At 44.5% G+C, this 17,485-nt stretch overlaps 1 protein-coding gene across 2 annotated transcripts in view; it reads right to left on the bottom strand.

Moving 5' to 3' along the window:
• Positions 1–17,485, bottom strand: part of RYK (receptor like tyrosine kinase) — a 158,423-nt gene that overhangs the window by 27,146 nt on the left and 113,792 nt on the right. For both annotated transcript variants that reach the window (XM_069727924.1, XM_069727925.1), the window contains exon 12: positions 10,434–10,566. In XM_069727924.1, coding sequence (XP_069584025.1) covers positions 10,434–10,566 — 133 coding nt within the window. The remainder of the gene's footprint in view (positions 1–10,433; positions 10,567–17,485) is intronic.

The raw sequence follows: 17,485 nt of genomic DNA on the forward strand, positions 1-17,485 counted from the left end.
GAAAACTATCTGATAGCACCTACTTGGTCTTATTTGGTGCCAAATATTTGACTGCCAATATCTCAGGAACAGGGGTGGAATATATTGTGTGTGTGTGTGTATATATATATATATATATATATATATATATATATATATATATATATATATATATATATATATATATATATATATGTATACACACACATATATACACACATTATATATATATATATGTACATACACTACATACATACACACATATATACATATATATTTACTTTGGTTATACATCTGTTTTTATCTTTAACCCTTTTTTTCCTTGGAGATTTCCATAAATCAGTTGCTGGTGCACCCCTATATAACCATCACACATAAAATACATAGATTGGAGGGGATTTTGACAATCTGATTTAGATTAGATAAACTGAAAAATAGTGCTCAAAAGGTAGATAATACCCTTAAGGTACCTTCACACATAACGATATCGTTAACGATACCGTTGCTTTTTGTGACGTAGCAACGATATCGTTAAAGGAAATCGTTCTGTGTGACAGCGACCAACGATCAGGCCCCTGCTGGGAGATCGTTGGTCGCTGAGGAACGTCCAGAACTTTATTTCGTCGCTGGATCTCCCGCTGACATCGCTGGATCGGCGTGTGTGACACCGATCCAGCGATGTCTTCACTGGTAACCAGGGTAAACATCGGGTTACTAAGCGCAGGGCCGCGCTTAGTAACCCAATGTTTACCCTGGTTACCAGCGTAAAAGTAAAAAAAAAAACAAACTTCATACTTACCTACCGCTGTCTGTCCCCGGCGCTCAGCTTCTCTGCACTCCTCCTGCACTGGCTGTGAGCGTCGGTCAGCCGGAAAGCAGAGCGGTGACGTCACCGCTCTGCTTTCCGGCCACTGTGCTCACAGTCAGTGCAGGAGGAGTGCAGAGAAGCTGGGCGTCGGGGACAGACAGCGGTAGGTAAGTATGTAGTGTTTGTTTTTTACTTTTACGCTGGTAACCAGGGTAAACATTGGGTTACTAAGCGCGGCCCTGCGCTTAGTAACCCGATGTTTACCCTGGTTACCGGCATAGTTGGTCGCTGGAGAGCTGTCTGTGTGACAGCTCTCCAGCGACCAAACAGCAACGCTGCAGCGATCCGGATCGTTGTCGGTATCGCTGCAGCGTCGCTTAGTGTGACGGTACCTTTACTGCAAGGAACACCTTTTACTTGGGTACTGGGATCTGCACAAAAAGTGTTCACTGAATGCTATAATATGCAATGGGAAAATAGAAGAGAATAAAGGGATATGGAGATATATATATATATATATATATATATATATATATATATATATATATATATATATATATATATATATATACACACACACACATACATGCATTATATATTTATTAAAAAAAAAAATTATTCTGCTCTTAAGCCACTATTACAGAACATCATGGATCCAGTTCAGCGTGAAAAATTTGGAGGAAATTGGGAGGAGTTTTCACGACAGGAGATACACATGCACACAAAAAAAAAAAAAACAGTGGCCAAATCCACATTTAGTAAGCTTGAAAGTTGGCGGGATCTGGCAGCTAAGTAGTTGAACAAACAAGTTATTTATTGCCGCTCAGCCGCGATAGACCGGTGATGGGGTTGTATAAATCAAGCGATATAGTGTCCAGTGTCCTGTATGGCTTCTCTGGAGGCCAATTATCGGGAACAGGTGTACCTGCATTACAGAGGTTCGGCCTGTTCCAACAAGTGACATTACATTGAAAGACACACATGTCCCTGGCAAAAAAAATAAAAATAGATTTTTTTCAGCGATAAACTTCAGTTTCTGCCAAAATTCTGTCCTCAGTTGCCAGTCGTCAAGCCTTCACATGCATTAATGTAATGACAAACTAATGCGGATCTTCACAAAGAAGCTATTGAGCAGTAAGTTACAGGACCACACATCAGAAAATCACAGATTGTGATTGACTTGCCAAACAAGTATGTCCTACTAACCTTGGGGGACTCTGAAACAAGGTAAAAGGTATTGAGGGTAGAGCACCGCGCACAGTCCTAGGAGGAGGTCATAATAAGGTCCCATTACCCAAGTCACAAAGCACTCTTCAAAGTGCTGGGATCTGTAAGGTGTAGATACACCCTTGTATCCGTCGGTGTGTGGAAAGGGCCATCCATTACATACACTGATGACGCTACGTAGTTCGGGTCAGGAGACCTGTGGCCGGGCCGTGCTCGGACTGACACGCGGATGAGTGAATCCAGAATTAGCACATGTATTAGACCGGGGTCACACGAGTGTATAATCTCTCCTCCCAGAGAATGGCATCGATCATGGGAATGGCAGTCCGACCAGAGACTGAGCCGAGTTTGATCAGAGCATCAGCATAGTGTGATCAGATTATTTCCGATGAGTAGAAGATGGAGAACAAAATGTCTCCATCTTCTCCATTGTGCGAGACAGCGGAAATCGTACTGCACGCTGTTTTTTTTTCTTTCTAATATTGAACCAGTATGAGGGAAAAAAAAAAAATGTATACGCTCATGTGAGCGATGCCAGAATAGCCTAGGGTGATGACACTGCTCGGCACACATCTTTCTAGAGGTAAAGTAAACATTTAACTTTACTTTTTGTTAATGGATTTTGCAGAATCTAAACGCATACAATACTATCTCCCTTTTTTGGCAGTCCTGTGAGGTACACCTGCCAGTCAGGGGCCAGAAGGACACTTGGCCTTTACATGGCAATAGCGAGCTATGAACAAGAAAGAAGCTTCTCCGCCGCACACGTTAATCATAGGGACTGTCGACATGTTCTTGCATTAACACACACTTTGCTTTCCTACTAAGCAAAGACTTCCCAATGAATGTTGGTGTGCAGCAATTCAGAATATAGACTTTCCAAGGGCAATGGACGCTCTTCTTGCCCATGATCGTCAGTGCGCCATGAGGGACTCCGATTGAGCAATCCGGCAGTGCTAAAGAACATTATCAGAGTGGAAATATACACACATTCCTCCGGTATCTCCTGAGACTGGAGCTCATATCCTCATGTTTTCCTCTGGAAGCTGGCAACTCTGCAGCTTTTTAAGATAACCAAGCGTGACCTTTGGGATCCTCCCTGTTTGGGAGAAAACAGGGCACTGGAAGCCCGTCAGCAAAATATGCAATGGATGAACGTAGTCTCCCACTTCAGACACGTATTTCATCGCCGACATCCATCATCACCAAGAAGTACTATAGTGGAAAATGTTAAGGCTGTGTCCTTAAAGTCCACCAGAAAATGACCTACCGAACACACACTGTTTGTGCGTTAAATGCATTTTTATTTTTGCCAATTTTTTTTTTTGCATAGCACAATCTATATTAAAAATAAAATATAGAATTTTGCGATTTTCACACTGTGACTACAGGCCCTTTTTAGACTCAATTTCTTTTGGTTCATGAAATAACACATGTACATTATCAATGGCCAGTCTGGAAGCAATCTTTTACCCATCATTGTAATCCTGCCTATGCTGATAAGAAAACACATGGAAACTCATCCTGAAATAAAATGAAGTAGGACTCCAAAAAAACCCGCAGTGGTCAGTGTTAACATTTTTTTGCAAGATTACTAGGTCCAAAAATATTTGGACAGCGATGCAAGTGTTGTCATTTTAGCTGCTTACCAAAACATATTTAGGATACAGTTTTATAATCAACATGGGCTTAAAGTGCAGACTCTCAGCTTCAGTTTGAGGAAATCCACCTCCCTATTGGAGTAAGGGTTTAGGAATTACAGCTCTTTAATATACAGCTGCCTCTTTTTAAGGGACCAAAAGTAAATAGACAATTATCTGAAGAGCTCGAGGGTATGTGCACACGTCAGGATTTCTTGCAGAAATTTTCCTGACAAAAACCGGACATTTCTGCCAGAAATCCACATGCGTTTTTTTTTTTCGCGTTTTTGACGCATTTTTTATGCGTTTTTTTCCCAAATGCATAGAATTGCGGGAAAAACGCAGAAAATCCGCAAAAATAATGAAACATGCTCATTTTTTTTACCGTGATGCGTTTTTTCGCGGAAAAAAATGCATCCATGTGCACAAAACATGCAAAATGCATTCTAAATGATAGAATGCATAATGTATGCGGTTTTAATGAGTTTTTATAGCGTTTTAGCGTGAAAAAAAACACGAAAAAACCTGAACGTGTGCACATGGCCTTAATGGGCTGCATGGGCTTTTCCCTAGACAATCCGTCAATTAAGCAGGTGATTCTAGATGTGGCATTTGCATTTGGAAGCTGTTGCTGTGAACCCACAACATGCAGTGAAAGGAGCCATCAATGGAATAGAAACAGACCGTCATTAGGCTGGAAAAAAAAAATCCATTAGGGTGTGTTTCCACGGTCAGGAAAGGCTGCGTGTTTGACGCTGCGTAGAGCTGCAGCATTAAACACGCAGCGTCCAGATGTCACAGCATAGTGGAGGGGATTTCCTGAAATTCCATCTCCACTATACATTAAAATACGCATGCGGCAGACCCGCATAAACGAACATACGGCGCGTCTTTTCAGAACGCAGCACGTCTGTTTACAATGCGGCGATGCTCCGTCGACGCACCGTAAATTTCCCATAGACAATCAGATGCGGTAAAACCACATCTAATGATTAGTCACATGCGTAGTAACTGCGTTAATGCAGCTTACTACGCATGTCGGTTAACTAACATATAGAGAGAGAGAGAGAGAGAGAGAGAGAGAGAGAGAGAGGTTAGTGCATTTGAGAGAGAGGTTAGTGCATCTGAGAGGTTAGTGCATCTGTCCTCTCTCTTTCTTTTTTTAAATTAATAGCCTTCTGCGCGAAGCCCAGCTGCTTACCGGAAGAGATGCCCCGGTTGTCACGTGGAATGAATTTCTCGCGGCCAGCTAATAGTACAGGTGACCGGCCATTACCCTCTCCCTGGCGGTGTATTGTATTTCTCACGGCCAGCTTATCGCGATAAGTTCTGTGCATGTGACTGCCGGGGGACGGGGTAATAATCTCCGGTCACCTGTACTCTCGCGATCAGCTTAGCCTGGCATCCAGATGTAGCAGAGCTGGACTCGTCGTGGGACCTTCGTTATTTTGGACAACGGCGGAACAGGGAGTATACTGTTGGTTTGTTTTTGTACAGTAGATCGAGGGCTTCGCAGGAATGAGAGTACAATAAAAAGATGTTAAAACTGCGTTGTGTTTTATTTCATTAAAATATTTTATTCTGGCTGTGTATTTTTTTTTAACCATTTACAAACTTTGGATTAAGAATGGATAGGTGTCGTATTGACACCTCTCCATTATTAGCAGGGCTTATAGGGACTCTGTCACCCCCACCAGCCATTAGAAACTAAAAGAGCCACCTTGTGCAGCAGTAATGCTGCATTCTGACAAGGTGGCTCTTTTAGTTATTGGTGCAGTCAAAGCAGAAATAAAGCGTTTTATAATTTTGCAAAAATACCTGTCTTTAGTCCCGGAGGCAGGTCTTAACCCCCCTGCTGCACACGCCACACTGCCGTCACTCAAGGCTTCTTCGGCGCTGGGCGCCGCCCCCTCCGCACTGTTTTCAAATCAAATCCGGCACCTGCGCTGTTTAGTACCGGCTGGGGCAGGCGCAGTGAGCGCTGCCCGTCTGACCTCAAATGCAGTCTCGCAGACTGCGCCTGTGCGGCCGCCCAGCTTGTAAGTTCCAGCCCCGCAGTGTGTTATGCTTTATGCACAGTGCGGGGCTGGGATTCACTGCCCTGCACTGCGTCTCTATGCAGCCAGTAGTGGCCAAATAAACGGTTTGGTACTCTGCTTTTTTTTTCCTTTTTTTTTTTTTTGCACACTGGTGAGGTGAATGATTGCAGAATCTTTTCCATGGTGAAGAAAACCCTTTTTCACAGCATCCACCCAAGTGAAGAACACGCTCCAGGGAGTAGGTGCTTCAGTATCCAATTCTTGAAGAGCCCAAATCACAATGATCTGTCACTGTCCTATTATTTCCGGACCTGACTGTATATAAAGCATATAAAGGCAACATACACAGTGTCAATGTTAATATAGAGAAATGTGTCAATGCAGAAGGATTAGTCCAAAAGGTTCAGTGCATTAAAGCATATAGAGGAAAAAAACACACCAAAAAGGAACTATAGTGTAAAAATAACAGGTATAACTTTATTGAATTATTAAAAATTTGTACAGAGCTTATAGGATGATGAACAGTGATAACCGGACAAGATGGAGCCGCAGATCGGAGGAACAGAAAGTAAAGAAAGGCACATCAGCAGAAACACGCGTTGGGGCGGTGGCACCGCAGGTCTCCAGTATCTATACAACCATCTACATGCTATACCTCAGCTATCTTTATACACATGTCTACTTTCACTGACGGGATGACACTTTTTCTTGATGTATTAGGTACTTACCTTACTATAGATCTGAACCATCATTCTGTATTCAGACATATTTGAACTTGCTATCTGTACCTCCAACCTGCGGTTCAATCTTTTCTGGTCATCACCCTATAAGCTCTGTACAAATTTTTTAATGATTCTATAAATTTAGACCTGTTATTATTACACTATGGTTCCCTTTTGGGGCGTTTTTTCGCTATATGCTTTAATTTGTATATAAACCTGCCATCAATTCATTTCTTTTACAACCAAACTGGCAACACAAGAACCCGACTGAGACTAAGGGTCATTTTCGGATGGCAGCTTTCCTTTAACTGGACCTGACGGACAATTGGCACCACTATCGCCAGGATCTCCCTGGTGCTTACACAAAGGCCGCGTTCCTACAGCGGCACGTCCCGGTAGATTACATTCTTCAGCTTTATGCCAGCAGAGCTGATGTAAAGATAACTACATACACATTAGTCATGGCGCGGATCTGTGCAGCATGAAGAATATTCCTCAGAGACTTAATTTCTAAGAAATGACGGGGGTCAAAGTACGATCTGCAAGAATGTCGCGTGAAGAATGTCTACATCCAGGTGTGTGCTCAGCTTCTATGCAGCGGGACCCAATATATGGCTGTCCTCCAGCAACAGCTCACGAGGAACAGCCCGCGGCTGCAGGCCTCATCACCAGCGCCATACAGCAACCCGCCGGGACTACTGTGGATATGCAGGACTGAACAGTCCTCGGTGTGTGGGTGTATATGCCAACAAAGACCGACCTGACCGCTGCGCCCAATACTGCCAAGCACATCCTGCCGCCTCCGGACACATGTCCAAGCCGTTCTGGAGGCTTCACAGACCAAGGTCAGAATAAGTCTTATCCTCTGGGTCCCTTCACATCAGGAATGAAACTGGGAAGGGAATTTGTCACCACGTTTTTGCTTCCTCACCTAAGAGCAGCAAAATACCGGGGCAGAGATCCTGATTCCAGCAATGTGTCACTTACTGGGCTGCTTGCTGTCATTTTGATAAAATCGCTGTTTTCTCTGCTGCAGAATTACTCGTGTTAGGAATACGGAAGCTGTGTATAACCCCGTCCACACCACTGATTGGCAGCTTTCTGGGCACACTGTGCATAGGCAGAAAGCCGCCAATCAGTGGTGGTGGCGGGGTTATACAAAGCTCAGGAACAACAGCAGGTTTACTAGTCATCTAGTGATAAAGTCTCTAAATACAGCAAGTAGCCCAGTAAGTAACACGTTGCTAGAATCAGGGCCTCTTTCTCTTCATTACGCTTTTCACAGATCAGGTGGCAAAAACCTTGTGACAGATTCCTTTAAGAGACGCAATATAAAGATGGGCAGAAACTAAAAAATAAAAAAATACTGGGTGCTAGACAAAAATTCAGGACTGTCAAAACATAAAATGGTGTGTGAACAAACTAAAGTTTATTGTATGACAATGAAGAGACACTGTGCATACATACTAAAGACACCGCTGGCCACCCGAGCCCTACCGTAGCCGCTCCCGGCCAGAGAGGGTGTATGGAGCACATATGGACCTGGAGCTTGGCACAGCGGGTACACTTTGGGCTCGGTATACTGGTGCTTTCTTCATGCAGAGGTAGCAGTGCCCATGTGGGAAGGGATAGTCAGTGAATCAAATGATTTAATCCATGGGCTGACACTTTCTTTATGGGTTAAGCTTTGGGAATAGTTTTGTGACGTTCACAGTTTCATAATTTGGGAAAATCTGTCATATAAATTAAAATAAAGGCCCACGGGGAAAAAAAAGAAAACCTGTCCAGGTTCACGGAGAGCGATCCATAGAGCGTAAATTCCTGCTCAGGCACGCCAATGAGCTTACTAATACACGAGCGAGATTACTGTGCACTACACGAGAACTCGCTGCTTTCCTCGGAATAGGAGGAAAACATGAAGACGGCGCTCCACAGACTACAGCGATACATGTGCTGACTGCAAGAAACACCATCAGCAGCAGTGGCGACCACTCCGGGAGGAGAAGGAAGCACACTACTCCGGGAAAATGAGAAACTTTGTGTCATGGTATCGTATACTATTGATTTCTGCAGGAAAATTAAAAATAAAATGACTGATACTTACTAAAGCTAAATAAATATACCGTAATAGGTCCTCACTAAGGGTACCGTCACACAGTGGCACTTTGGTCGCTACGACGGCACGATCCGTGACGTTCCAGTGATATACTTACGATCTCGCTGTGTCTGACACGCTCCTGCGATCAGGGACCCCGCTGAGAATCGTACGTCGTAGCAGATCGTTCGAAATTTCTTTCGTCGTCTAGTGTCCCGCTGTGGCGGCATGATCGCATGGTGTAACAAAGGTGTGCACGATATTGTATACGATGTGCGCATAGTAACCAACGGCTTCTACATCGCACATACGTCATGAAATTATCGCTCCAGCGTCGTACATTGCAAAGTGTGACAGCAGTCTACGACGCTGGAGCGATCTTGTTACGATGCTGGAGCGTCACGGATCGTGCCGTCGTAGCGATCAAAATGCCACTGTGTGACGGTACCCTAAGACATCAGATAAAAGGGAAATGTGATGGGATTATTCTGATACAAGGATCATTACTAAACAAGCCAGGCACTTGTGGATACTACCATCCCGCTCCATAACAGAGTATGTGGGAAACTACCGTACATTGCTTTCCGGTGGAAATAAAGAAACTGCCTGAAAGAGTCAGGACATCAGGGACAAGACCAAAGCAGGTGAATTTGTAACATGAGCACAGGAAATTCTGCATTTCCTGCACTGACTGACCGTGTTTACCTCCACAGACCCCATAGTAATAGGGACAATGGTCAGGAAGCGCGGTGTTTGTTTGCACATTGTATCGGACACATGACATTCTCTCCTGTCTCTGCCGCACAACACTGCGCTGTATCAAAGACGCCTTCAGCGGCTCCGAGCACTGAACGTGATGTGGCCAAGACACAAGGCAGATTTGTTCCTGGTGCAGAGTTAGCAGGACAAGGCACAAACCGGGATGCAGGGCTCTGCTGGAGGAATAAAGCAGCGCTGCAAGGTGGCGTGTGTACCGTGGGTGTACCATAAACATTTCTGCAGAAACATTTCAGAAATTAATTTGTAGATTTCATAATGTATTTAACTCAGATTTCAAGTGTTGTATTACAATTACAAACAAAGCACATTTTAAACAATTTTATGCATTAAAAATTGTTCCTGTGCCAAGATAATCTTACAAATGTGCCCCTGCTATGTACAGTGTAATGGCTGTGCCTGACCATATAGAGCTGCTCCAGTTCATGGCACATACCTCAGCTACTGGGCAGGGGGACAAGCATCAGTCAATTATGATAAGTGAGTATATGGGCAAAACAGAAGGAGCTTGCAGCTGCTGCTTCCTCTTGTAATACCTTTCCCTGCCTGGCGAAACATGAGTGACTGTTTCTTCCCTGTCTCTAGCTCTCTGAGGTCATCAAAAATCAAGTCAGTGATGTAGATGCACCAGTGGCCACTGAGCTTATAGGTCACTGACTTTATTTATGAAGAGCTCACAGGACTGGTCATGCGACAAACACTCACTCATGTGATAAAACAGGCAGGGAAATGTGTTACTTTAGAAAGGAGCAGCTGCGTTCCCCTGCGGTTTCATCTGTATACTCACTTATCAAGTGTTATATGCTTCCCTCTGGCCAGGAGCTGTGGCATGTGCATGACCATGAACTGCAGCAGCTCTGCATGGTTGGACGCAGCAATGATTAGTACAGAGTAGGGGCAACATTTATAAGATAACAGCACAGGAATTATTATTTTTTATTTTTATTTAACACATCCGGTTGTGGAATTTATTATTATTCTAAGAACTAATAATTAAAGTGCACTTTGTTTATGGCACAATCCCTTTAAAATCTGCAGCATAAATTAAAAGACCGTGAATGTCAAATCTGCGCATAGCCGATCAATTTATGCTCGCAAATTCTGATAGTGTGGCGATTATGAAGACGCGGTCAGTGATGTTGATACCTGTGGGTTGTTGGCCTCCACCAGCTTACACTGCCGCAGGAACAGCTTCAGATTCCCCCAGTTCATAAAAGGCAGCAACACCATGGGCTTTTCACCATCCTCTATACAGACATGACCGATAGGGAGAAGATTCCTACAAAAACAAAAGGTGATAATTTTGAAAAAAATCTTCTGTACAAGTCAATTCAGTGTTTAACTTTGAAATTTAAAAACATTTAAAAAAATAAATTAAAAAAAGTTACAAAAACAAACCCCACATACAGAGATGAAAGATTTGGGATAGAACACTGGGCAATGAGACAAAGATTTAACAATGACACAAGTGTTGGCCCCCATAGGAGTACCGAAAAAAGTGGTACAGAGGTCCTGGATGTTTCCCATGTTCCAGAAGCCTGCTCTCAGGATCATTGGGGGCCCCAGTGACCGCACACCCAGTGATCAGTATGGACGCAGAGATCTGTAATCGTGACGAGCGAATGTGGCAATCCCCACGTGTTGAGCCGCAAATCAAGCAGCCGCAGGGACTCGAACATAATATAAGAGCACGCCCAGATGCTCGGATAACACCCGAGGGTGCTCGGATAAGACGTTATCCAAGCACGTTGGCTCATCACTAATCTGTAAGACAGACACGGTCCATATACCTGGCTGCTGCAAAACAATTGAGTGATCAAATGTAAATCCTATTGGAAATAAAAGCGAATTGGGAAGCCTGGCCCACAGTAGTCAGCTGAATCAGGGCTGTGGAGTCGGAGTCGTAGCCCATTTTGGTGGAGTCGGAGTCATGGAAATTGAGGAGTCGGAGGTTTGGCTTACCGACTCCACAGCCCTACAGCTGATCACTATTTTAATAAGGGGCCTTGGGAGACAATCCCGATAATGGAAATTATCTCTAAGGGCCCCAACACATAATCCCAGTGGCAACTTCAATATGTGGTGCTACTAATGTGCATTTCCTACATGGCCTCTCAGATGTGACCATGAGGAGCCATCATCGCTCCGTGCGAACTAGAGGCCCTGGTCTATTCGCTTCATACAAAGCAGCATGTATAAAACTGGCGTAAAAGACAGCTGTAAGGAACGGAGCGTGGAGAGACACAAGTCCCCATAAGCGGACATCATCCCCCAGGATGAGACTCCATGTGTCCATAGCCACAGGGACATGGAGGTGCTGGCACAGAGCAGGGCTATCGCTTACCACATCTGCAGCTGCACACGACATTGCAAAATGTTCTTTACAGCCAGGGAAGAGAAATTGGCGTTCTTTCAAAGTTTAAGCCATGACATTAAACCTCTCCCCACAGGGCACAAGTGAGTAAAACAATCAAACCACTATTTGATATGTACTCGGAACTGAGAAATGGTATTGAAACAGTCACCGGCATCGTGAAGCCGCCTGCGGCTACTGAAAACTACGACACGTGCCTCACTAACGAAGCAAAGGAGGAAAAAAAAAGTGTCGGAGGATATAATGGAGATAAAACACAGAACAGAAGCAGCACGTAATCCCTACTGAATCCGGCACAGTCCACAGATATCGGAGCAGGCAGACCAGGGGCTACTATGTGACTACCACATAACCGGACACCAGAACGGCCACGCGCTTCTGGGTCTCTATGGATCTACTCATTGTACAAAAGTTTCCACAATTTAAGAGAATACGGTTGTGCAAAGTCCATCTACGCTCCCCTCCCTAAATCTTTGGCTGGGAATCCACTAAGAGCAGAGATCACACGGATACACGGGGGCCGGAGTACCGTAATGCAGAGACGCGGCACCGTGCCACCAAGGCTTCTGAAATAGTAGACTACAGGACACCGCATGGAGCGTTACATTCCTCCTGTATACCTGTGACTGAGACCCTGGGCTTCTATGTGTGCTGAACAAGGCGACCATGGCTGTGATGTGGCCTGCATAGCCAAAGACCTCTATATGCCACCTACTACATGAAACTACTGTGACCCGCCATGTTCCAAGACCCAAAAAATCCAAAATAGTTGAGACTTTTTGTGGTACCTTGTGGGTCCCTGTGACTGACTTCACATTGGAGGTGTGGACATAATGTCCCGTCTTCAGTGACTCCTCATCATCATCATCACACCACGGTGATGTGCACGGCGGATCATCACACATCCCTGCATTACCCACTGTGGAAAATCCATGATCTCACTACAGGTTCACAAAGAACTACATGTGGTGGTGCCAACTATCCACGGTGATGACAGACCAGGAAGACGCACTGTAGGCCTCGGAGGGGAACAGCATGGAGCTAGCGCACTATTTATACAGTCGGCGCACATTTTCTGCTCTTAATCCTCCCTCAATTCCAGATGGATACTCTCCGAGCAGATCCAAACACGCAGCAGCTCAAGAAGATTCCCTGACACAAAAGGGGGATTAGCCTTGTGTTTTATGGCCCGTAATGCAGACTCGGCTGAAAAACCTTCCTGCGTCATAACACTGAGGACTCCCCTGTATGGCAGCACACGTGTCAGCAATATGTCACCTACACTATAACACAGCGGGGATTCTCCGACGTCACATCCTACATCCGCAGGCAGTAATATGGAGCCGGCCCATTTATAAACTATAAAAGCTGCTACTCTTCTCCAAAGACTTTCAGCAAGATTTCAGGTGTCTGTAGGAATGATTACTCCTTCATCCAGAAAAACATTTGTGAGGTCAGACCTTGATGTTGGGAAGAAGACGGGCTCACAACCGCCAAAGGTGTCGGATGGGGCAGCACAAACTTCGGCAGCACAGACTCCCCCAGCCATGCCTCTATGGACCTTGCTTTGCACTGGGGCACAGGCATGCAGGAATAGGAAAGGGGCTTCCCTAATCTGTTCTCTGAGACCCCGCTCCACGGCAGAGTTGCTGCGGCTCCTAAACACGTCCACCTTTCATTACGGTCACTCAGAGCTGATCGAGTATTTAGGAGGATCTTATTACAGGACCACACTCAGACACAGACATGCTTACTGTCAGTCTAGCTGAATTAAGCAGAGATTTCCTTGCAGAACTATGAATGCAGCTCTGGGCAATAAAGCAGGTTATACCTCAGGATAACTACAAGTCAAGTTATTTCATGTCAATTCCTTTTAGATACATGAAAATTGGCAAGGAAAGAAGGGGTAAAAAAGGAAGAAGAAGGACGGAAATGAAAAAAATAATGCCACTGTATGAAAATTGACAAAAAAAGGTCTGACTGTGTAATCAGACAGACCCACGAATAAAAGGTAAAACAAACACGGTCACCTCTCCAGTTACCTTAAAACCACCACTCCAGTGTTTTTTTTATGTCAGCGCTGGAGCGGTGCTCCTAACCATAGTTCCCTGCCCCTAGTCTGACACTTACCAGCCGCCATCTTCAACTATTTCCAGAGCCACTCTGATCCAGTGCCTGTATCTTGTATCCGCAACTTCTGACTTACTGGAAGTCAGGGGTAATGGTCACAAGGAGCGATGAATGAGCGTGCCCATTACTCAGGTGCAATCGGGTGCCATTGCTCCAGTCCCTGTCCCGTATGTTTTGCGGCTGTGCCAGGCTCTCGTCATTCCACCGGGCAGGAGCCCCAGGAAGAGCGAGCAAGGCGGCAACAGTGCCGGCACGGGAGAGGTGAGTAGAAGATTTTTTTATTTTAAATCGAGGCCAAGTGTGGGGTATGAGAAGGAGTTGTCCAAGGAGTGGACAACATCAAGCATTTACATCTGCTTAAGCGACAGATGAGTTATATAAAAACAAATGAACACACAGACATGAGACAGAGAGTGAGCAAAGAGCGCCACAGAGAGCGAGAGAGGGGGACTTTTTCCAGCTCCAAAGTTCGGGTCCCTATTGATTTCTATGGGGTTCAGGTTCAAGTTCGGGTACAGTTCTGTTACCCGGACCGACCAACCTTTTATATCAATTACTTTTCATAAATTGATGATATTATTTTAATTGAAATATATATATATATGATCCCTGTGTGGCCTATATTAAAAAAAAAAAAAAAATTAATTAACTGGTTCATGCAGCTTTACATGAACACCCAAGCCTTACACTATGGCTGGTCCGAATAACTATAGCAATTGTTACCATCCACCTCTCGTGTCTCCCCTTTTCCTCATAGTTTGTAAGCTTACGAGCAGGGCCCTCACTCCTCTTGGTATCTGTTTTGAACTGTATTTCTGTTATGCTGTAATGTCTATTGTATGTACAAGTCCCCTCTATAATTTGTAAAGCGCTGCGGAATATGTTGGCGCTATATAAATAAAAATTATTATTATTTTTATTATTATTAATATATATATATAATATATATATATATATATATATATATATATATATATATATATATATATATATATATATATATATATATATATATATATATATATATATATATATATATATATATATATATATATACATATATATATACACATACACTAGATGGTTGCCCGATTCTAACGCATCGGGTATTCTAGAATATGCATGTCCACGTAGTATATAGCAAAGCTACGTAGTATATTGCCCGGCCACGTAGTATATTGCCCGGCCACGTAGTATATTGCCCGGCCACGTAGTATATTGCCCGGCCACGTAGTATATTGCCCGGCCACGTAGTATATTGCCCAGCCACGTAGTATATTGCCCAGCCACGTAGTATATTGCCCGGCCACGTAGTATATTGCCCGGCCACGTAGTATATTGCCCGGCCACGTAGTATATTGCCCGGCCACGTAGTATATAGCAGAGGCACGTAGTGCAGTATAGTGCTCAGTCACGTAGTATATTGCCCAGCCACATAGTATATAGCAGAGCCATGTAGTATATTGCCCAGTTACGTAGTATATTGCCCAGTTACGAGTATATTGTCCAGCCACATAGCATATTGTCCAGTACAGAGCCACGTAGTATATAGCAGAGCCACAGAGTATATTGCCCAGTCACGTAGTATATTGCCCAGCACAGAGCCACGTAGTATAGAGACGTAAAAAAACTAAAAACATATACTCACCTTCCGAAGGCCCGTTGGAAGTCCTGCTATACTTACCATCCGCCGCCTTTCCCGCTCCTCGCCACGCTCCCGGGACCGCTCCATTGCAAGCGGCAAGGTCCTTGTCGTGCAGGACCTGCCGTGACGTTGCGGTCACATGACCGTGACGTCACGGAAGGTCCTTTTCGCGCAGGCGCACAGGACTTGTGATGACGTTGCGGTCACATGACCGTGACGTCATGGCAGGTCCTTCTGCCACACCATCCGTGCCACCTATAGCCTGTTGAAGTCCTGCTATACTTACCCTCCATCGCCTTTCTCGCTCCTCTCCACGCTCCCGGGACCGCTCCATTGCAAGCGGCAGCTTGCGCTCCCGTCCCAGGGCTGGTGTCAGCAGGACCTATGAAGACGTCGCGGTCACATGACCGACCGTGGGACGGGAGCGGAAGCTGCCGCTTGCAATGGAGCGGTCCCAGGAGCGTGGAGAAAAGCGGGAAAGGCGGCAAAGGGTGAGTATAGCAGGTTTTTTGTTTTTTTTTTAAATTATTTTTAACATGACATTTTTACTATTGATGCCGTATGGACAGCATCAATAGTAAATAGTTGGGGACACAGGGTTAATAGCCCGCTCCATAAACCCCTCCACTCACCGCTCACACTGGGTTAATGGCAGCGGTAACGGCCCGCGGTGTAACGCACTCCGTTACCGCTGCCATTAACCCTGTGTGAGCGGTGAGTGGAGGGGATTATGGAGCGGGCGCCGGGCAGTGAGTGCAGGGGAATAGGGGAGGGACTAATTGGACTGTGGCCGTCGCTGATTGGTCCCGGCAGCCATGACAGGTAGCTGCCGAGACCAATCAGCGAACGAATAACCATGACAGAAGGACAGACAGACAGACGGAAGTGACCCTTAGACTATATATATATATATATATATATATATATATATATATATATATATATATATATATATATATATATATATATATATATTTCTTTGGTTATACATCTGTTTTTATCTTTAACCCTTTTTTTCCTTAGAGATTTCCATACATGAATTGCTGGTGCACACCTATATAACCATCACACATAAAATACATAGATTGGAGGGGATTTTGACAATCCGATTTACATTAGATAAGCTGCAAAATAGTGCTCAGAAGGTAGACAATACCCTTACTGCAAGGAACACCTTTATTTGGGTACTGGGATCTGCACAAAAAGTGTCCACTGAATGCTATAATACGTGCAATGGGAAAATAGAAGAGAATAAAGGGAATCTTACAGTATTAATATAATGTCTCTGGTATTCGGGGGAACACAAATTTCCTAGGTGTGTTTTTTTTTGTCTGTTTTTTTTGTTTTTTAGAGAACCTGCTTTTGCTTTTAGTTTTGGAATACTGTATCTTTTCTGCCTCACTGGTGCACAGAGGCTCAACTGTTACATTAAACCTAATTTCTCTGAAATGGTAGCAGGACGCTAAATGATGGCGTGGGTGTGATTACCAAGGAGGATATAGGATGGTCACTTACACAGAAGCCGTAAATGACACCAAGTTTAATGACTTTCTGAACCCACAGATCTTGTTGCATAATAGATTGGGTAACTGCTGGGGTCAGACGGTGCTGCAGTGATTGTACCCAATACTCTAATCCAATGTGGTTCATAGATTTATTCCGCACATACATCTCGGCAGCTGTAGTCATCACATAATTAGAGCTGTTCCAGGACCTGCATTTCTGCCACGGCATGTGTGCACATATTTTATAGTGGAAGACTAATCGGTTTAGGGAAAACTGTGAAAAGAGGTTTTGTGAAACCCGTCGTCTGCCATGGCTGGAGTTTGTGGTAGAAGGAAAAGACCCTGTTCTTTTTTCCTCACCTTATTTTGGTGTAGCGCTCAGTCTCTGCTCCTGGTGCCCATTATTGTCGGCTGCACTGACACCACACTAACAGCACTTAGCCAATAACTAAGCGCAGCAGCTCTGAGAAAGAAAACCGCCCCACCAGCCACACCACAGCATGGATGTATTCTAGGAACTAGACTTGGTGCATGGAGAGTCTCT

This window comes from Ranitomeya imitator, chromosome 5 (genome assembly GCF_032444005.1).
Source record: "Ranitomeya imitator isolate aRanImi1 chromosome 5, aRanImi1.pri, whole genome shotgun sequence".
Lineage (NCBI taxonomy): Eukaryota > Metazoa > Chordata > Amphibia > Anura > Dendrobatidae > Ranitomeya > Ranitomeya imitator.